The 19924-nt window shown below is 63.8% G+C and overlaps 5 protein-coding genes and 1 non-coding gene across 7 annotated transcripts; 2 read left to right on the forward strand and 4 right to left on the reverse strand.

The window, feature by feature from the left end:
- Window positions 1–1116: 1116 nt before the first annotated feature.
- EEF1G (eukaryotic translation elongation factor 1 gamma) lies at window positions 1117–8042 on the reverse strand. The gene is made up of 10 exons (XM_066175042.1): window positions 7960–8042; window positions 6628–6786; window positions 5835–5898; window positions 5254–5396; window positions 4654–4797; window positions 4238–4367; window positions 3006–3222; window positions 2724–2896; window positions 2135–2259; window positions 1117–1758 (listed from the first exon to the last, which is right to left on the reverse strand). The coding sequence occupies exons 1-10, from the start codon at window positions 7972–7974 to the stop codon at window positions 1600–1602; spliced, it is 1329 nt and encodes a 442-aa protein (XP_066031139.1). The 5' UTR covers window positions 7975–8042; the 3' UTR covers window positions 1117–1599.
- Window positions 8043–8229: 187 nt separating this feature from the next.
- Window positions 8230–12604, reverse strand: POLR2G (RNA polymerase II subunit G). 2 transcript variants are annotated; one of them, XM_066175044.1, is made up of 8 exons: window positions 12371–12590; window positions 12132–12241; window positions 10501–10660; window positions 9784–9834; window positions 9390–9455; window positions 8944–9015; window positions 8628–8661; window positions 8230–8388 (listed from the first exon to the last, which is right to left on the reverse strand). In XM_066175044.1, exons 1-8 carry the CDS (start codon window positions 12380–12382, stop codon window positions 8375–8377), a joined length of 519 nt encoding a protein of 172 aa, XP_066031141.1. In that variant the 5' UTR covers window positions 12383–12590; the 3' UTR covers window positions 8230–8374. The 2 variants fall into 2 exon arrangements, with proteins under 2 accessions (XP_066031141.1, XP_066031142.1); XM_066175045.1 differs by lacking the exon at window positions 9784–9834 and having other exon boundaries at window positions 12371–12604.
- A 327-nt stretch (window positions 12605–12931) lies between these two features.
- INTS5 (integrator complex subunit 5) lies at window positions 12932–16368 on the reverse strand. The gene is made up of 2 exons (XM_066175041.1): window positions 16298–16368; window positions 12932–15770 (listed from the first exon to the last, which is right to left on the reverse strand). The coding sequence occupies exons 1-2, from the start codon at window positions 16351–16353 to the stop codon at window positions 12998–13000; spliced, it is 2829 nt and encodes a 942-aa protein (XP_066031138.1). The 5' UTR covers window positions 16354–16368; the 3' UTR covers window positions 12932–12997.
- Window positions 16369–16554: 186 nt separating this feature from the next.
- Window positions 16555–17881, reverse strand: CUNH11orf98 (chromosome unknown C11orf98 homolog). Its single transcript, XM_066175046.1, has 4 exons — window positions 17791–17881; window positions 17531–17595; window positions 17358–17446; window positions 16555–16784 (listed from the first exon to the last, which is right to left on the reverse strand). Exons 1-4 carry the CDS (start codon window positions 17824–17826, stop codon window positions 16573–16575), a joined length of 402 nt encoding a protein of 133 aa, XP_066031143.1. The 5' UTR covers window positions 17827–17881; the 3' UTR covers window positions 16555–16572.
- Window positions 17882–18305: 424 nt separating this feature from the next.
- On the forward strand, window positions 18306–18439 carry LOC136284684 (small nucleolar RNA SNORA57). Its single transcript, XR_010719255.1, has one exon. It is a non-coding gene; the product is annotated as a small nucleolar RNA SNORA57 (small nucleolar RNA).
- A 394-nt stretch (window positions 18440–18833) lies between these two features.
- Window positions 18834–19355, forward strand: UQCC3 (ubiquinol-cytochrome c reductase complex assembly factor 3). Its single transcript, XM_066175047.1, has 2 exons — window positions 18834–19017; window positions 19094–19355. The coding sequence occupies exons 1-2, from the start codon at window positions 18898–18900 to the stop codon at window positions 19214–19216; spliced, it is 243 nt and encodes an 80-aa protein (XP_066031144.1). The 5' UTR covers window positions 18834–18897; the 3' UTR covers window positions 19217–19355.
- Window positions 19356–19924: the final 569 nt, after the last annotated feature.

Consider the following 19924-nt stretch of genomic DNA (forward strand, 5'->3'; position numbering starts at 1 on the left):
GGGTTGGGGACATCGGGGGGGGCTGGGGACACCGGGGGGGGGTTTGGGGACATCGGGGGGGGGGGGTTGGGGACATCGGGGGGGGCTGGGGACACCGGGGGGGGTTTGGGGACATCGGGGGGGGGCTGGGGACATCGGGGGGGGTTTGGGGACATCGGGGGGGGGCTGGGGACATCGGGGGGGGTTGGGGACATCGGGGGGGGCTGGGGACATCGGGGGGGGGGGGTTGGGGACATCGGGGGGGGCGCTGTCCCCAGCCCGGGGTGACTCAGGAGGGCGCGGCCGCGGGAAGAGGAAACTGGGGCTGGACTGGGAGGAACTGGGAACGGACTGGGAGGAACTGGGAACAGACTGGGATTGAACTGGGACTGAACTGGGATGGAACTGGGAGAAACTGGGGCTGAACTGGGATTGAACTGGGGAACAAACTGGGAACAGACTGGGATTGAACTGGGAACAGACTGGGAGAAACTGGGACTGAACTGGGATGGAACTGGGAACAGACTGGGAGGAACTGGGAACGGACTGGGGCTGAACTGGGAGAAACTGGGAACACACTGGGGCCGAAGTGGGACCAAACCGGTGCTGAACTGGGAGGAACTGGGGAAAAACTGGGATCAAACTGGGAACAAACTGGGGCCGAACTGGGGGAATCTGGAGCCCAACTGGGCCAAACTGGATCCAGATGTGTCGGGGGAGGGGCGGGGCCACATCTGGCACTGGGGGGGAGGGGAAGCCCAGGAAGGAAATGGGGGGAGGGGCCCGAGCTGGTTCTTACTGGTTTATACTGGGACCGGCCCCTCCCCCACCCAATCCCAGCCCCCCCGACGTGGGGGGAGGGAATTCCCAGGAAATTCCCAAAATTCCGGTTGGAATTCGGGGCTGACCCCGCCCCAAATTTTGGGGGGGATTTTTTTTGGGGGGATCACCCCAGAACCCCCCAAAATTCCGGGATCGCTCCAAGTTTTCCTGATTTGGGGATTTTCAGGGAATTTCAGGAAAAATTCCAGAGTCGAGGTCACCCCGGGAGCCTCCGGGACATCCCAAAATCCCCCAAAATCCCCCCAAAATCCCCCAAAAAACTCCCCAAATCCCCCCAAAAACTCCAAACTCTCGTCCTGTCCGAAGCTTCTTTATTGGATCGGGGCTGGAGAACTCCTGAAATCCCGGGATTTCAGCCCAAAATCCTGGGATTTGAGCCCCAAAATCCTGGGATTTGAGCCAAAATTCATTTGAAGACCTTGACCTTGTATAATGGCCCTGAAATCCCGGGATTTCAGCCCCAAAATCCTGGGATTTCAGCCCCCAAATCCTGGGATTTTACCCCAAATTCACTTGAAGATCTTGCCCTGGTTTCAGGGTTCTGAAATCCCAAGACTTCACCTCAAAAATCCCGGGATCTGAGCCCCAAAACCTTGGGATTTCAGCCCAAAATTCATTTGAAGGTCTTGCCCTGGTTGAAAGGTTCTGAAATCCCAGGATTTCAGTCCCAAAATGCCGGGACTAGAGCCCGAAATTCATTTTCAGCCCCAAACCCTTGGGATTTCAGCCCCAAATCCCAGGATTTCAGCCCCAAATCCCGGGATTGGATCCCAGACTTCACTTGAAGATCTTGCCCTGGTTGAAGGGTTTCCCCACGTGCCGGAACTCGCCCTCCCACAGGAAATACTCCGTCACCAGCGTCCGGCACTCGGCGCTGTCGGGGTCCAGCTTGCGCCACGTGTACGACTCGTAATCCACCTGCCAGTCGGGGCACAGCTGGGGAAAAACGGGAATTAGTGAGGAAAAATGGGATTTCCTGAAAAAAACCCCAAAAATCCGGGATTCCTGGTGAAAATCCTGAGAAAATTGGGGATTTCTGAGGGTTTTGGGGGAATTTTGGGTTTCAGGACTTGTAATCCACCTGCACAGCTGGGGAAAACTGGGGAGAAAATGGGAAAGATGGGATTTAGTGACAAAAAGATGGGATTTCGTGTGAAATCTGCGAAGAATTCCGGGATTCCTGGTGAAACCCCTGAGAAAATGGCGGCGTCTGTCGGAATTTTGCGGGGTTTGGGATTTCCTCCCCGTAAATGCCCCCCACGGGTTCTGGGGATGTTCAGGGTGGTTTTGGGTTCCTCGGGAATTGTCTCACCGTGAAGGCCAGCTCCTGCCCCCTCATCACCCAGACCCCCGAGATGCTGCTGTCGTGGTCGCTCCCGAACAGAACCACGGAGGCGAAGGCGTTCTTCCTCAGCTTGTCCAGGCGCTGGAACATCCCTGGGAAACGGGGCAGAGACGATGGGAAACGGGGGGAAAACGGGAGGAAACTGACGGGAAACGGAGGGGAAAATTGGGAGAAAATGATGGGGAATGGAAGGGAAAACTGATGGGAAACGGGAGGAAAACTGATGGGAAACGGGGGGGGAAAACCGATGGGAAATGGGGGAAAACTGGGAAAAAAATGGGAAAAAACTGATGGGAAATGGAGGGAAAAATGGGGAAAAACAATGGGAAATGAAGGGAAAAAATGACAGGAAGAGGGACAAGGACAGGGATGAAGACGAGGATGAGATGATGCTGAGAAGGCCCACCTGTGACGAGGCTGCAGCTCTGGGGGAGCCCCTCGGGGCGGGGAAGGACGAGGGTGGTGACAAGGACAGGGACAGGGACGGGTGACAGGGACGAGGACGGGGATGAAGAGGAGGATGAAGACGAGGATGAAGAGGAGGACGAGGGCCCACCTGTGATGAGGTTGCAGCTCATGAAGGTCTGGCTGAGCTCCTCGGGGTACCGGTACTGGCAGTACCACAGCGACCAGCCCTCGCGGTCAAAGTGCTCCCAGAAATGCGGCAGCGCCACCGCCAGCGTGTCCTCGTTGGAGTACTTGCGCTTGAACTCGTCCAGCACGAAGGGGCTGGGGACAGCGGGGGACAGGGAGGGGGGTGACACACCCACAGTGACCCCAGAGCCCTCACAGTGTCCCCAGGTGTCCCCAAGCCCCTGACAATGTCCCCAGGTGTCACCTTTTGGGCAGGTGGGCGAAGGGGTCCTTGGCCTTGGGCTCGGCTGCCAGGACCTGCTCACACTCGTCCAGGTCCTCGTCGGGCTCCGGTCTCTTCTCCTCCTTCTTGGGGGGCTTCTCCTTCCTGGGGGGCTCCTTGTCCTTGTCCCTGTCCTTGTCCTTGTCCCTCCTGCCCGGCTCCTTCTCCTTCCGGGCCTGACTCTCCGCAAACTTCTTGGCTTTATAAAAACAAAAACAAACAAACAGCGTGATTTGTGATACATTAAAAAAAAAATTCAAAATATTTAGAGTAAGTAAATACCTTTAAAAGTATTGTTTAAGCTTAATATTTAACGAATTAATGTTTACATAATTAATATTTAAATCAAGTTTAATATTTAAAGTAAATACCTTTAAAAGCAATATTTGAATTTATTAACTAATTAATATTTAAATTAGATTTAATATTTGAAGTAAGCAATACCAGTAAGTAATTGAACACATTAAAAGATTTAAACGTGACCCATGTAACACATCTGATACAAGGGTTAAATATCATAGTGTGTCCCCAGGTGTATTTTGGTGTCCCCAGGTGTGTTTTTGTGTCTCCAGGTGTGTCCCAGGTGCGTTTCTGTGTCCCCAGGTGTGTCCAGGTGCCCTCAGGTGTGTCCCAGGTGCGTTTCTGTGTCCCCAGGTGTGTCCCCCAGGTGTCCCCAGGTGTGTCCCAGGTGCGTTTCTGTGTCCCCAGGTGTGTCCCCCAGGTGTCCCCAGGTGTGTCCCAGGTGCGTTTCTGTGTCCCCAGGTGTGTCCCCCAGGTGTCCCCAGGTGTGTCCCAGGTGCGTTTCTGTGTCCCCAGGTGTGTCCAGGTGCCCCCAGGTGTGTCCCAGGTGTGTTTCTGTGTCCCCAGGTGTGTCCCCCAGGTGCGTTTCTGTGTCCCCAGGTGTGTCCCCCAGGTGTCCCCAGGTGTATTTTTGTGTCCCCAGGTGCGTTTCTGTGTCCCCAGGTGTGTCCCAGGTGCGTTTCTGTGTCCCCAGGTGTGTCCCCCAGGTGTCCCCAGGTGTATTTTTGTGTCCCCAGGTGTGTTTCTGTGTCCCCAGGTGTGTCCCAGGTGCGTTTCTGTGTCCCCAGGTGTGTCCCAGGTGCGTTTCTGTGTCCCCAGGTGTGTCCCCCAGGTGTCCCCAGGTGTATTTTTGTGTCCCCAGGTGTGTTTCTGTGTCCCCAGGTGTGTCCCAGGTGTGTCCCAGGTGTCCCCACCATCGAACTGGGCCATCCTCTGGCACAGCTGCACCTCTCCCAGCACGGCCTTGAACTGGGGCTGGTTCAGGCAGGTGAGGAACCAACGATTGACGTTCCCAAAGGGGCCCCGGAACGCCGGGTCCAGCACCTGGGGGGAGAGAGACACACCTGAGAGGGAAAAACACCCCGAAAACACCCCGAAAACACCCCAAAACCACCCCGAAAACACACCTGGGATCCCGAAAAACACACCTGGGATCCCGAAAAACACACCTGGGATCCCAAGAACGCCCCAAAAACACACCTGGGGCCATCCCTAAACACACCTGGGATCCCCAAAAAATCTCCCCAAAACTTCCCCAAACCTCCCTGAATCCCCCCAAAAACCCAAAATCGCCCAAAACCCCCCAAAAAACCCCCGACCTGCCCCGTACCTGTTTGTAGAGCCAGAGCAGGGCGCAGACCAGGCTGATGTCGGCCAGGCTGACCCTCTCCCCCACCAGGAAGGTTCTGGTCCTCAGGTGCCCATCCAGGACCCCCAGGACCCTCCGCACCTCCTCCTTGGCCACCTCCGTCGCCTGCAGGGACACAAAGTGGGGAGGAAAACCAAAGTTGGGGAGAAAAACCAAAACTGGGGAGGAAAAAACCAAAATTGGGGAGGAAAAACCAACATTGGGGAGGAAAAAACCAAAGCTGGGGAGAAAAAACCCAAAATTGGGGAGGAAAAAACCAAAGTTGGGGAGGAAAAAACCCAAAATTTGGGAACAGGCCCCGAAACTGGGGAGGGGAACCCGAAACTGGGGAACAGAACCCCAAAACTGGGGAGAAGAACCTGAACCTGGGGAGGAAAACGCCCAAATTTGGGAACAGGCCCAGAAATATTTCAAAGCTGTAGTGCAGGATGCCCGGGGTGGGGAAGAGCCACGTGCTGCAGACCCCGAAAACCCCCAAAGATCCAACAAAAAATCCAAAAAAATTCCCCAAAATTCCCCCCAGATCCCCCCAATCCCAGAGGGCCCTGGCAGGTGGCAGACCTGCTTGTTGTAGTGCAGGATGCCCAGGGTGGGGAACACCCACGTGCTGGCCGGCGGCACCACGTCGCTGTCGGCGAAGTTCACCCACTGCAGGACTGCAGCTGCTGCCTCAGGGGTGCTGCCCCTCAGCTCCTCCGTGCTCACTGAGGGCAGGAAAGGGTTAATCCGTTAGCCGGGGGGTCGTTAATTAGCCAGGGGGGCCGTTAATTAGCGGGGGGAGTCGTTAATGGGCAGAAGAACTCGTTGAGGGGGGGCTGAAATGATGCAGTTGGTGCTGCCCCGCAGCCCCTCAATGCTCAGCGTGGGTAAGAAAGGGTTAATTCGTTAGCCAGGAGGGTCATTAATTAGCCAGCAGGGTCCTTAATTAGCGGAGGGACTCGTTAAGGACCAGGGGAAGTCGTTAATGGGCCAAGGGAAATCATTAACGAGGAACCGAAGTGATTGAGAGCGGGCGGGAAGGGGTTAACTCATTAACCAGGAGGAATAATTAATTAGCTAAGACAAATGAACCCAATCAAGGCCCGAATGAGGCTAATTAAGGCCCCAATCAGGCTAATTGAGGCCCCATCAGGCTGATTTACCATAGTAGGCGATGGCGTTGCTCTCGAAGACACAAAACCCGTCGTCCCCCTCGAAGGCCGGGACCTGAGGAGGGGAAATTTGGGGTTAAACCCCCAAAAAACCCCCAAAATTGAAATTCCCACCCTCAACCCCCAAAACTTCCAATTCCCGCCCCAAAGCTCCCCCAGAAACCTCAAATCCTCACCTCGGAACCCAGCCAAACCCTCAGTTTCTCACCCCAAACCCACAGAAACCCCACCCGAAGCTCCCCCCCCAAGCCCCATCCGAAGTTCCCCTTTTTGGGGTACCGGGGGGACCCCCCAAACCCCAAACTCCACTAAACCAAACCCCCCGACCCCAAACCCCCGAAACGCTGGAATTTGGGACGCTGTTGGGTTTTCCCACCTTCCTCAGCGGGAATTTCTGACGGAACTGCGGGTTCCAAACCTCCCAAAAGCCCAGTTCCCCAAACCCTAAACCCAAACTCCACTGAACCAAAAGCCCCCAAACCCCAAACCCAAATCCCCCAAACCTCAAACCCCAAACTCCAAACCCAGACCCCCCAAACCCAAATCCCCCAAACCCAGACCCCCCAAATCTCAAACCCCAAACCCCGACCCCCAAACCCCAACATTTTGGACATTTCGGGGTCTCCTCTGACCTTCCCCAGCGGGAATTTCTGCAGGAACTGCGGGCTGTGAACATCCCAAATCCCCCAAACCCAAATCCCCAAACCTCAAACCCCAAACCCAAATCCCCCAAACCCCGACCCCCAAACCCCAACATTTTGGACATTTCGGGGTCTCCTCTGACCTTTCCCAGCGGGAATTTCTGCAGGAACTGCGGGCTGCGGTTGGTGTGGCCGAAGTGGAAGAGCGGCGGCGCCGAGGCCACGCGGAGCCGGGCGCCCGAGTACTGGGCGGCGATGAGCGCCTTGAAGGCCCGCCAGTTCTCGGGGTACGTGTACAGGGTCTGCGGGGACAGCACACCCGAATGTCCCCACGGGTCCCCAGAGTGTCCCCAAAGTGTCCCCGAACATCTGGGACATCGGGGAGGGACAGGGGGTTCCGAAACGGGGAATCGAAGCTGGGTCCCGCAGTGACTGGGGCTTTAAACCCGCCCGGGTTTTGGGGTGTCCGGGGACGGTTTGGGGGCACAGGGCACCCAGAGTCCCTAAAGGGTCCCCAGAATGTCACCAAGTGTCCCCAAAGTGTCCCCGAACATCTGGGACATCGGGGAGGGACGGGGGGTCCCGAAACGGGGAGTTAAAGTTGGGTCCTGCTGGGATTTGGGCTGTAAAACCCGCTCGGTTTGGGGGGTACCCCACAGGGTCGGCGGGTACAGGAGACCCCAAATGTCCCCGAAGTGTCACCAAGTGTCCCCAAAGTGTCCCCGAACATCTGGGACATCGGGGTGGGACAGGGGGTCCCGAAACGGGGAATCGGAGCTGGGTCCCGCAGTGACTGGGGCTTTAAACCCGCCCGGGTTTTGGGGGGATCTGGGCAGAATTTGGGGTCAGGGGGTCCCCAGAATTGGGGACACCGAGGTGACACTGAGGGTCCGACACCCGCCCGGTTTTGGGGAGATCCGGGCAGAATTTGGGGTCAGGGGGTCGCTGAAATTGAGGACAGCGAGGTGACACTGAGGTGACACTGGGGGTCCGAAACCCGCCCGGCTTTGGGGGGATCTGGGCAGAAGTTGGGAGGAATTGGGGTCAGGAGGTCCCAAAATGTCCCAAAACTTGGGGACACTGAGGTGACACCGGGGGTCCCCAAAACCCGCCCCGTTTTGGGGGATCCGGGCAGAATTTGGGCTCAGGGGGTCCCCGAAATTGGGGACACTGAGGTGACACTGAGGTGACACTGAGGGTCCGACACCCGCCCGGCTTTGGGGGGATCCGGGCAGAATTCGGGGTCCCCGACACGTCCCCGAGGCAGCGGCAGAACCGCCGGCTCCAACCCTCCTCCCCTCAGAGCCCCCCCCGCCATTCCCGCCGCCATCCGCGCCCCCCGGAGTCTCCCCGCGGCTCCCGAGGCGGCCGGGCCGCGTCCCCGGTGCCCCGCGGTCCCCCCGGTGGCGGCGGGGAGGCGGCGGAGCGGCGCGGGAAGGCGGATGGCGGCGGATGGCGGCGGCGGCCGCACTCACCCCGGACACCGCCATCTTGGAGAGCGCGGAGAGAAGGCCGCGCCGCCGCCGCAAACCGCCGAAGAGGGAGAGAGGCGCGGCAGTGTCGTGAGGCGCCGTCGAACGAGGGGGGGTGGTTGACGTGGAAACGGGAGGAGGGGTTTAAAGGGGCGATGGCGCCTTAAAGCGGCGATTCCCGGGGTCGGGCCCACAGGGAGGTGAAACCCCCCCAAAATTCCCGGAGCCCCCAAAATCCTTGGACCCCCCGAAAGAAGATGAAAAGGCGCAAAATGGGTGGAAAAACGGATTTATTGGGAACGTGGCAGGGAAAGGCAGAGCCCCCCCAGCTCTGGGGGTGGCCCCGCCCCCAAACCCCCCCCAATTTTGGGGGGAGGACACACAAAATTTGGGGAGGGGTCCCGGCTGCTCCTGGTGCTCAGCTGACGAGGCCTGGGGGGGAGGAAGAGGAGAAGGGATGAAGGGGGGGAGGCACCCCAAAATTCCCACCCAAAATTCCCCAGGGGGGGTCCACCCAAATTCAGCCCAAAACCCCCAAAATTCACTCAAAACCCCCCAACCCCCAAAAAACTCACCCAAAAAACCCCCAAAACTCACCCAAAGCCCCCAAAAATCCCAAAAAATTCACCACAAACCCCCCAAAATTCACCCCCAAACCCCCCAAAACTCACCCAGGTAATCGTCCATCAAGGAGCCAATGGCAAACTGCGCGGGGGGAGGGGAAGGGGGAGGGTTAGAGGGGGGAGGGGCTCACCTGGACCCCCCACCCCAAAATTGGGACCCCCCAAAACCGGGGATTTTGTGGAGTTCCCAAAAAATTTAAGATTTCCCCCGAGGAATCTTGGGATTTTTCTCGCCCGAAACTGAGAATTTCCCACCCAAAAACTCACCCCCGAAATATCGGGAATTCCCCCCAAGATTTCGGGTTTTTCCCCCAAATTTCTGGAATTTTCCCCCCCGATCTCCGGGATTTCCCCCCAGACCCACGATGTCGTTCTTGTCCACCCGCGTCCCCACGATCTTCAGCCGGATCTCGTCGTCCTGCTGGATCACGATGTCCTGGGGGGGCACGGGGGACATGGGGGACGCCCTGCCCCCCCCGGGGACCCCCAGGACCCCCAGGACACCCCAAAACCCCCCAGGACCCCCAGGACCCCCAGGACACCCCAAAATCATCCCAGGACCCCCCCAAACCCCCCAGGATGCCTCAACCCCTCCCAGGATGCCCCAAAAAAGCCCCCAGACCCCCCAACCCCCCCCCAGACCCCCCAACCCTCCCCCAGACCCCCCAACCCTCCCCCAGACCCCCCAAACCCTCCCCAGGACTCCCCAAAACCACTCCCAGGACCCCCCAGGACCCCCCGGACCCCCCCAGGACCCCCCAGGGACCCCCAGGACCCCCCCCAGGACCCCCCAAAGCCCCCACGACTCACCTCATCCACGGTTTTGTAGCAGGGGGGGTTGGAGTTGGGGTCGAATTCCATCTCGGAGGGGATGGACTGGGGGGACAAAGGGGGGATTTGGGGGTCCCCAAAGGGGAATTTTGGGGCGGACCTGGGGTCCCCAGCGGTGATTTTGGGGTCCCCAAGGGGGACTGGGGGCAGATTTGGGGTCCCCAGGGGGAATTTTGGGGTGTCCCCGCCCCCCCGGTGGCCGTTTCGGGGTGTCCCCGCCCCCCCCGGTGACACTTTGGGGGTGTCCCCGCCCCCCCGGTGACCCTTTCGGGGTGTCCCCAACCCCCCGGTGACACTTTGGGGGTGTCCCGTCCCCCCGGTGACACTTTGGGGGTGTCCCGTCCCCCCCCCCGGTGACACTTTGGGGCCTCACGTGGCGGGAGATGAAGCAGGACATGGGCCCGATCTCCGTGAACAGCCCGACCTGCGCGGGAACGGGGGACAAGGGACAGAAATGGGGAAAAGGGGAAAAGGGAGAGAGATGGACAAAAGGAGATAAAAACGGGATGGAGAAGGGGGTCAGGGCCCGGCGGACCCTCAGGACCCCCAGAATTGTCACCTGGGTGACCCCAGAACCCCCCCAGGACCCCCAGAATTGTCCCTCTGACCCCCCAGGTGACCCCAGGACCCTCTGGGACCCCCAAAGGGTGACCCCAGACCCCCAAATCCCCACCTTGTTGACCCCAAAACGTCTCTCAGGACTCCCCAAACCCCCCCAGGACCCCCAAAGGGTGACCCCAGACCCCCAAATCCCCACCTTGTTGACCTGTGTGACCCCAAAACGTCTCTCAGGACCCCCCAAACCCCCCCAGGACCCCCGAAGGGTGACCCCAGAGCCCCAGAACTGCCACTCTGACCGCCCAGGTGACCCCAGGACCCCCCTGAGGACCCCCCACACCTCCTCAGGACCCCGGAATTGTCACTTTGGTGACCCCAGGACCCTCGAAGGGTGACCCCAGAGCCCCAGAACTGCCACTCTGACCCCCCAGGTGACCCCAGGACCCCCTCAGGACCCTCCCGGGACCCCCAAATCTCCACCTCGCCCCCCCGGATGACCTCCGAGCCCCCCGAGGGGGCCCGGCACTGGCACCTTGTTGACCTGCGTGACCACGGCGTCCACCACCTCGCCCTTGAAGGGCCGGAAGACGATGGCCTTGTAGCGCACGGGGTAGAGCACAAAGCCCCGGCCCGGCTGGATCACGCCGGCGCCGATGTTGTCGATGGTGGTCACGGCGATCACAAACCCGTACCTGCGGCGGGGGCCGGCGGTGAGCTTGGGGGGTCCCGGGGGCGTTAGGGGAGGTTTGGGGGGTCCTGGATGTGTCTCAGGGGGGGTTGGGGGCTCCTCAGTGAATTCTGGGGGGTTTTGGGGGGGTTCTGGGATGGGTCTTCGAGGGGTCCTGGAGGAATTTTTGGGGATTTTAGGGGAGGTTTGGAGGGTCCTGGAGGGGTTTGGAGTATCCAGAGTGAATTTTGGGGGGTCCTGGGTGAGTTTTGGGGGGTTTCGGGGGTCCTGGGATGAGTTTGGAGAGTTCTGGGGGTCCTGAGTAAATCTTGGGGGATGCTGGGGTGGATTTGGGGGGTCCTGAGTGGATTCTGGGGGCTTTGGGGGCTCCTGGAGGTGCCTCAGGGAGGTCCGGGGGGATCTGGGGACAATTTGGGGGCTTGGGGCACATTTGGGGGGATTTGGGGGTCCCGGGAGTGTCCCGGGGAGGAATGTCGGTGCTCCGGGGGACATTTGGGGGTCCCGGGGCTGGTTCTGAATTCCCGGGGCTGGTTCTGGGTTCCCGGGGCTGGTTTTGGGTTCCCGGGGCTGGTTCTGGGGTCCCGGGGCTGGTTTTGGGTTCCCGGGGCTGGTTCTGGGGTCCCGGGGCTGGTTCTGGGGTCCCGGGGCTGGTTTTGGGGTCCCGGGGCTGGTTTTGGGTTCCCGGGGCTGGTTCTGGGGTCCCGGGGCTGGTTTTGGGGTCCCGGGGCTGGTTTTGGGTTCCCGGGGCTGGTTCTGGGTCCCAGGGCAGGTTCTGGGGTCCCGGGGCTGGTTCTGGGTTCCCGGGGCCGGTTTTGGGGTCCCGGGGCTGGTTTTGGGGTCCCGGGGCTGGTTTTCGGTTCCCGGGGCTGGTTTTGGGGTCCCGGGGCTGGTTTTGGGTCCCGGGGCTGGTTTTGGGGTCCCGGGGCTGGTTTTGGGGTCCCGGGGCTGGTTCTGGGGTCCCGGGGCCGGTTTTGGGGTCCCGGGGCTGGTTTTCGGTTCCCGGGGCTGGTTTTGGGTTCCCGGGGCTGGTTTTGGGGTCCCGGGGCTGGTTCTGGGTTCCCGGGGCTGGTTTTGGGGTCCCGGGGCCGGTTTTGGGGTCCCGGGGCTGGTTCTGGGGTCCCGGGGCTGGTTCTGGGTTCTCGGGGCTGGTTTTGGGTCCCGGGGCTGGTTCTGGGTTCCCGGGGCCGGTTTTCGGTTCCCGGGGCTGGTTCTGGGTTCCCGGGGCAGGTTCTGGGTTCCCGGGGCTGGTTTTGGGTTCCCGGGGCAGGTTCTGGGGTCCCGGGGCTGGTTTTGGGTCCCGGGGCTGGTTCTGGGGTCCCGGGGCTGGTTTTGGGTCCCGGGGCTGGTTTTGGGGTCCCGGGGCTGGTTTTGGGTTCCCGGGGCCGGTTCTGGGTTCCCGGGGCCGGTTTTCGGTTCCCGGGGCCGGTTTTTGGCTGTTCTCGGCATTTGCGGCCCCGCCGGCGCCCCGCGCTCACTTCCCGGTGCAGGTGCCCTCCACCTCGGTGAACAGTTTCTGTTTGACGGTGTTGAGCAGGTTGGGCCCGAAGTAGCGCGGGTGCAGGAGGATCTCGTGCTCCAGGGAGATCTGCGGGGGCACCGGAAGTTACCGGGAGGCACCGGAAGTTACCGGAACCGCACCGGGAACGGCCCCAAGGCCGGGGACACCCCCGGGACCCCCTCCCGGTGCCCCACGTGACCCCCCGGTGCCGCTCACGTGGTAAAACATCCTCGGGCCGCCGCCGCCGCCGCCGGAAGTGACGCGCTCCCGCCAAAGAGCGCGCGCGCCGATTGGCCGCCCAGCGCGCGAGGCCGCGCCCACCAGGGAGGTTCGTGCCGGGCCGGAAAGGGGCGTGGCTAAAGCGCGGCCGAGGGCGGTGATTAGTCGGTCTTGGAGCGATGGGCGGGGACGGGACGGTGATTGACAGCGCGGGGAGCAGGAAGCTCTCGGGACCCCCAAAACACCCCTGGACCCCCAAAACAGCCCCAGGACTCTCTTGAGCTCCCCAAAAACACCCCGGGACCCCCAAACACAGCCCCGGGACTCCCAAAAACACCCGGGCCTCTCCTGATCCCACCCAACCCCCCCCCAGGACCACATAAACCCTCAAAGGAACCCCTAAACACCCCCCACCACCACCCCCAGGACGCCCCCAGACCCTCCCGAGAGCCCCCAAAACACCCCCAGGACCCCCAAACTCCTCCCAACCCCTCCAGACAGGACAAGGACACTCTGGATACCCCCGGACCCCCCCGAGCCCCGCACTCCACACCCTTCTCCTCCTTTCCGCTCGTGTTTTATTACAAATCCGAACTCCCCCGAGCCCCAAACAACCCTCCCCGCTCAGGGGTAGAACCTCCCGGCCAGCAGCCCCAGCCTGTGGATGTTCCTGTGCAGGACGCTGTGCAGCACGGCCAGGTGCTTCCCCACGTCCCCGTCCCTGCCGAAATCCCTGCGGAACACGCCCAGCTCGGGCTGGAAGGTGAACTTCTGGGGCAGGGGGCTGTTCTCCCTCAGGTAACCCCAGACGCTGAGCAGCAGCAGGTGCACCTCGAAGGGCGCCAGCTCCGGGAACAGCTCGTGCATGTTCCCCAAAATCGGCGGCAGCAACGACCCCTCGGCCAGCAAAGCCACCAAGGCACAGGACGCCCCGAGGTGCCAGGGCGAGGACAGGGTGCTGGCGGCCCTGCAGGCGTCCCAGTGGGCCACCAGGCTGGCCAGCAGCCCCCGCAGCAGCACGGAGCAGTAGCAGAGCGCGGGGCGCCCGCCGGCCACCAGCCGCAGCAGCGGGAAGAGCAGCGGGTGCTGCCGGAAGCGCCGCAGGATGCGCAGGTCCCGCTCCACCGTGGCTCGGGCCAGCTCCTCCGGGGGCCAGGCGAGCTCGGCGCCGGCGGCTTCGGGGCAAACCGACTCCACCAGGGCCGCGGCCACGGCCTTGGCCGACTCGGCGCTGACGGCGGGGCCGGGCCCGCGGCAGCAGCGCAGCACCAGGCTCAGGAAGGTCTGCGTGTTCCTGCTCAGCTCCTCGGGGCCCCTCCGGCCGCCCCCCGCGCTGGGCTTGGGTCCGCCGCCGATGACCCCGGCGTGGAACACGGACCACACCCCGCCCGAGGTGTTGAGGCCGGCGGTGAAGCGTCGGTTGGTGTCCAGCAGCGACACCGAGGGCGGCACCGGGGCCGTCCCCTCGCGCCCGGGGGGGTCCGCGGTGCCCCCGAAGAGCTCGGCGTTGCGGCCCCCCAGAGCCCCCTCCACCAGCTGCGCCAGCACCGCCTTGGCCGCCGCGGCGCTGACGGAGCTCAGGCGGGCCAGGAGCTTCACCCCCGGCGCCAGCGCCGCCGCCTCGCCCGCCCAGAGCCCCGCGAAGAACCTGTGCACGGCGGCACGGACGCAGGGCAGCAGGTGCGCCGGGGGCAGCGCCCGGGGCAGGGGACACGCCGCCAGCAGCCGGCACGCCGCCTCGGCCACCTCCTCGCCGGGGTGCAGCAGCAGCTGCGCCAGGTCCGGCAGGTGTTTGGCCAGGGCGGAGCCCAGAGCCGCGTCCCCGGCGTCGCCGTCGCCCTCGCCGGGCCGCGGCTGCTGCAGCAGCAGCGCCAGGTTGCGCAGGAGCTGCGCCAGCTGCGCCTCGGGCAGGCGGCCGGCGTGGATCTGCGCCACGGCCGCCGTCACCGCGGCGGGCAGAGGGTCGGGCAGCACCGCCCGCAGGCCGGCGTGCAGCTGCGGCGCCAGCGCCAGCTCCTCGGGGGTCCTCGCCAGCGCCAGCAGGAAGAACAGAGCCTCGGCGGCGCCGTGAGGGGCCGAGTGCACGGCCAGCAGCGCCAGCAGCTGGTGCTGCCACAGGCAGCGCTTCCGCTCCATGCGCAGCGCGTCCAGGCACAGCTCCCGCACGTGCGGCCTCAGCGCCTCCAGGAAGGGCACGGGCCGCGCCGGGCTCTCGCCGAGGCTGGGGGAGCTCCGGCCGTGCACCAGCTTGTGCAAATGCAGCAGCAGCAGCTGCAGCAAACGCTCGCAGGCCTCCCGCACCCCCTCGTGCAGCGCCGGGCCCGGCGAGGTGATGACGGAGCTGGGGGCGGCCGTGGCCAGCAGGAAGCGGAGCGTCCTCAGCGCCCCGGCCGAGGTGTGGCACAGCAGGTGAACCACCACGCCCACCACGCCCTCCAGCTCCTCCCTGGGCACGGCCGAGAAGTGCTGGTGCAGCTGGTTGAGCACGGCGGGGCTCAGGGAGTCCACCAGCTCGGGGGACACGGCGGCCAGCAGCGCCGGGGACATGAGGGCCAGCTGCAGCAGGAAGGGCACCGTGGCCTTGTGCTGCTCCCGGGGCGAGCCCAGGCTCTCGTGGAACATCCTCAGCAGCTCCTGCTTGATGCTGCCGGCGTGGCGGGAGGCCAGGTGGCCCAAAATCCCCACCACCGAGGCGATCTTGGGAACCCTCTTGTCCCCGGCCGCGCCCGGAGCCGTCGCCTCGCCGCCGCCGCCTCCGGAATGGGCGCAGAAATCCTTCAGGCCGCACGACAGCACCCTGCTGATGATGGTGCCGGGGAAGGACGACCCCACGTGAGCCACGACCCAGTCGAAGTGCGGAGAATGCTGCACCGACGTGTCCAGCAGCGCGTCCACGCAGGCGTCGGGGCAGCTGCCCACCATGGCGGCCAGGCACTGGCTGTAGATGTCCAGCAGGGCCCGGGTGGCCGGGCACGACATCCAGAGCTGCAGCAGCTCGTTCAGGCTGGCGGCCGGGGGCACCCCGGGCCGCGAGGAGTATTTGCTGCTCAGCTGCCCCATGAGCTCGCTGGCCCACGCCGCCACGCCCGGCGCCCACGCTCGAGGGTTGGCGGCCACCAGCTCGGCCAGGGCCCTCCTGGCCTCCTGCAGCACCTCGGAGCCCGGGCACGACTTCGGGGAGGGGGACGAGGCTCCCGACTCGCGCTGCAGCAGGTGCGAGCACACCTGGTCGTCGAAGAGCCCCCGCAGGTGCTGCAGGGCGGCGTGCCGGGCCGGGGGCAGGCAGCGCAGCAGCCGCAGGGCGCAGCGGGCGTGGGCCGGCGGCGACAGCGGGGTGCCCTGCACCGGGTCCAGCCCGCTCAGGAACGCCTTCACCTCCTGCGACAGCTCCTGGGCGCTGCCGAAACGGGGAAAAGCCGGGTCAGAACGGGGCCAAAGGGGGCAGAATGGGGTCAGAAGGGGTTTAAACGGGGTAAAAGGGGTTCATTGGGGTAAAAACGGGGTTTAAAAAGGGTTCCAAAGGGTTAAAAACGGGGTAAGAGGGTGTAAAGTGGGTTAAAAGGTGGTTTAAATGGGGTTAAAATGTCTTTAAATGGGGTTTAAATGGGTTAAAAATGGCCTTAAGTGGGTTAGAAGAGGCTTCAAAAGGGGTTTAAGTGGGTTAAAATAGAGTTCAAACGAGTTAAAAAGGGGTTTAAACGGGTTAAAAAGGTTTCGAAAGGGTTTAAATGAGGTTAGAAGGGGGTTACACGAGTTAAAAACGGGTTTAAAGGGTTTCAATGGGTCGAACGGGCCGCCGGCGGCGGGCGGGGGTCTCCAAGCGGGTCCCACGGCGGCCTGGGGGAAGCGGGGCCCGCCTCTCCCGCCCCCGGGGCTCCCGTTCCCCTCCCGGGGCTCGCTCTCCCCGCCCGCTCCCCGCGGTACCTCAGCGGCGGCCGGGCCGGGTCGCCGGTACCGGGGGGGTCGCACAGGCCCGACATGGCGGCGGAAGGACCGGGACCGGAAGCTGCGAATGCGCACCGGAAGTTCCCCCCACCCCCTCTGCCCCCGAGGCCGCGCGCGAAGGTTCCGTCCCTCAGTCCCCCCCACCCCCCGGCGGTGTCACCGCGAAAAGTGTCCCCCGCTGTGTCCACCCCCCCCCCGAGCCGGCACAGAGAGATTACTATTAATTATTATTATTATTAATTAATAATTAGAATTTATTGTGGGGATACCGGGGGGACCGGGAGGGCACTGGGAGGGACTGGGGACACTGGGGACAGAGAGAGAGAGTTTATTGCGGGGGGACTGGGGTCACTGGGGTCACTCCGGGGGTCACTGGGGTCACTCCGGGGCCATTCCGGCGCCGCCTCCGCCATCTCCACGTCCCCGGTTCCCGTTTCCTCCTGCGGCTTCTTGGCCTCGGCCACGGCTGGGGACACCGGGGGGGGGTCAGAGCTCTGGTGTCCTCCCAAAGTCCCCCCATGTCCCCCAGTGTCGCCAATGTCCCCCAGTGTCCCCTCATTGTCCCCCAGTGTCCCCTCAATGTCCCCCAATATCCCCCAGTGTCCCCCCAATGTCCCCCAGTGTCCCCCCAATGTCCCCCGGTGTCCCCCAGTGTCGCCAATGTCCCCCAATGTCCCCCAGTGTCCCCCAGTGTCGCCAATGTCCCCCAGTGTCCCCCCAGTGTCCCCCCATGTCCCCCAGTGTCCCCCCAATGTCCCCCGGTGTCTCCCCAGTGTCCCCAGTGTCCCCTCAGTGTCCCCCAGTGTCCCCTCAGTGTCCCCCCAATGTCCCCCAGTGTCCCCCCAGTGTCCCCCCAATGTCCCCCAGTGTCCCCAATGTCCCCCAATGTCCCCCAGTGTCCCCCCAGTGTCCCCCGGTGTCTCCCCAGTGTCCCCAGTGTCTCCTCATTGTCCCCCAGTGTCCCCTCAGTGTCCCCCCAATGTCCCCCCAATGTCCCCCCAGTGTCCCCCCAATGTCCCCCGGTGCCCCCCCCGCTCACCCCTCTTGGCCGCCCCCCGCAGCCGTTTCAGCTCCTTCCGCCGCCGCTTCCCCCAAACCGGGGCCGGAACCGCCGAGACCGAAAGCGACCTGAACCGGAGAGCACCGGGAGCCCCGTCAGTCACCGGGGGGACACCGGGGACACACCGGGGGGACACCGGGGGTGCCGCTCACCGCCGCTTCTGCCGCCGCCCCCTCGCCAGCTCCCGCCGCCGCTTGAAGAGTTTCTTGCGGAGCTCCTGAGGGGCAGAACCCGGTTTTACCGGGGCGGTCCCGGTTTTACCGGGAGTTACCGGAACCCGCAGCCCGAACCCTCAGACCCCTCCCGGTACCGGTTACCGGAAGGCTCGTTTAGAACGGGATTCCCGCGCTGTCCCCGGGGTTTTTCCTCCCTCCCGGACCCTTCCCGGACCCCCCCGGCCCCCCCCGGTCACCGTTCGGGGCCGGTTGATTTTGCCCCCGATCCCCATCGCGCCCCCCACGTGTGAGCAAAACTTCCGGTTTCCCGCACTTCCGGTCAATCAGCCCCGCCCACTCGCTCTAATCGCGAAGCTCATTGGTCCGCCAGTGCGCGGGGCGGCTCCTGATTAATCAGAACCCCGCCCATATTAAAATTAGGTTCAGGCCACCGCCTGTTTTTCCTTAGCGGGTTTTCATTGGTTCGCTGGCCCGCGCCGCCGCCTGTGATTGAGCGGATTCCCAAAGCCCCGCCCACAGCGAGTCTATATAAATCCCTCGCAGGAAAGCGGCGGCTCTTTCCGCGCCGGGTGAGCGGCGGGGCCGGACCCGGGTCCGGGGCTTTGGGCGGGTTCGGGGGTTGAACCGCGCGTGATCGGGGATTAAACCGGGCCGAGGTTCAAAGATTGAACCGGGCGGGATCTGGGATAAAACCGGGCCGGGGTTCGGGGATTAAACCGGGCCGGGGCTCGGGGATTGAACCGCGCGGGATCCTCCCGTTCTTGGCGGGCCCCGGCGGCGCCGTGCCGGGCTCCGTGATGTGCGGAGGGAAAGCAGCGACCGGCGCGAAGTCTTCGGTGCCGGCGGTCCCGTCCGCCGGTCCCACCCTCACACGCCGGGACAAGGCCGAGGCCCCGGCGCGGCTCGGGAGCTCCGCAGCGCTCCCGGCCGCCGCTTCATGAACCGCCATTTTCTCCTCCGCAGGCACCGCTACAGGACGGGCGGCGCCGGAGACCGCGCCCGGACCGGCTGGGCGATTTTATATTTAAATCGTTAATAAATGGTTTTTAAACCGCTCGGATCTCGTGAATTCTTTCGGGGCGGGCGTGTCCCGCGGTGAGGGCGGGGATCTCCCGGTGCTGGAGCCGCTCCGTGACCGCGGTCCCGATCGGCGGGGAGAGTCGGCCATGAGTCCTCCGACTCGCCGTCTCTATGGTTCTGGTATGCTGGAGCGGAATTCCGGTCCTCCCAGCCGCTTTCTCTATGGTTCCGGTAGGGCGGGATCAGCTCCGGTCCTCCCGCCTCCGTCTCCCTGATCCCCGCGGGCCGGAGCGGCCCCGGAAGCGGCGGGGCGGGACCCGGTAATGGCGCTGGATCGGCGGTGGCCGCTGGCGCTTTTCCGCGGCGCCGTCCCGGTGGCGCTGGGGCTGCTGCTGTGGGTGGCCGTGACGGGCGGCGAGCAGGAGCGGCAGCAGACGCTGAAGGTAACGGGGAGAACCGGCGGGGACGCCTCGGGAAGCGGAACCGGCGGTGACCGCCTCGTGTTTCCCGGGTCTGCAGGGGCGGCGCGCGGCGGATTTGACTCATGAGCGGCGCCACAACGAGCTGCTGATGGCGGCGCTGCGCGAGGCGGCCGAGACCGAGGACAACGTGGCGCATCGGCCGGTGCCGTGGCGGAAGTGACGTCAGCACCGGGAGCCCCGCCGTTTTCCGGAACCATCAGCTCCGGGCGCGTTTGCTCACCGAGTCCTTTTTGCGCGGGTCTGCCCGGACCTTTATAAACCTCGGACACTTCCGGCGTCTCTTCCGGTCGGGCCATGGCGGCGCGGGGCGCGGAGGCCGCACCGGGCGCGGGACCCGATCCCGGTCCCGGTGCCGGTCCCGCCTCTCCGCGGCCGCTGTTCGGCGGCTGCTGGAGCTGCCGGTTCCTGAGCGGCGCGGGGCTGATGATGGCCGCGGTGTGGGTGTACCAGGGCCCGCGGAACTCCATGAAAAGGGGGATCCCGCCCTCCATGGGCGCCATCGCCCAGATCTGCCTCGCCGCCGGTGAGGGCGGGGGGATCACGGGCATAGCCGGGGAATTACCGGGACCAACGGGGCGGGGGGATCACGGGCATAACCGGGAATTACCGGGGAATTACCGGGACCAACGGGGCGGGGGGATCACCGGGATAACCGGGAATTACCGGGAATAACGGGGCGGGGGGATCACGGGGAATTACCGGGACCAACGGGGCGGGGGGAACACCTGGATAACCGGGAATTGCCGGGAATAACGGGGCGGGGGATAACGGGGGGAAATTCCCGTCTTTGCCCAGAAATCCGCGGGGGAGTTTCCGTGGTAACGAGCTGACGGAATCCCCGCAATCCTCCCCGGAAACTCCAAACGCC

This window comes from Chamaea fasciata, unplaced genomic scaffold, assembly GCF_029207755.1.
Source record: "Chamaea fasciata isolate MVZ Bird 193981 ecotype frontalis unplaced genomic scaffold, bChaFas1.0.hap1 SCAF_1263, whole genome shotgun sequence".
NCBI classification, from domain to species: Eukaryota; Metazoa; Chordata; class Aves; order Passeriformes; family Sylviidae; genus Chamaea; species Chamaea fasciata.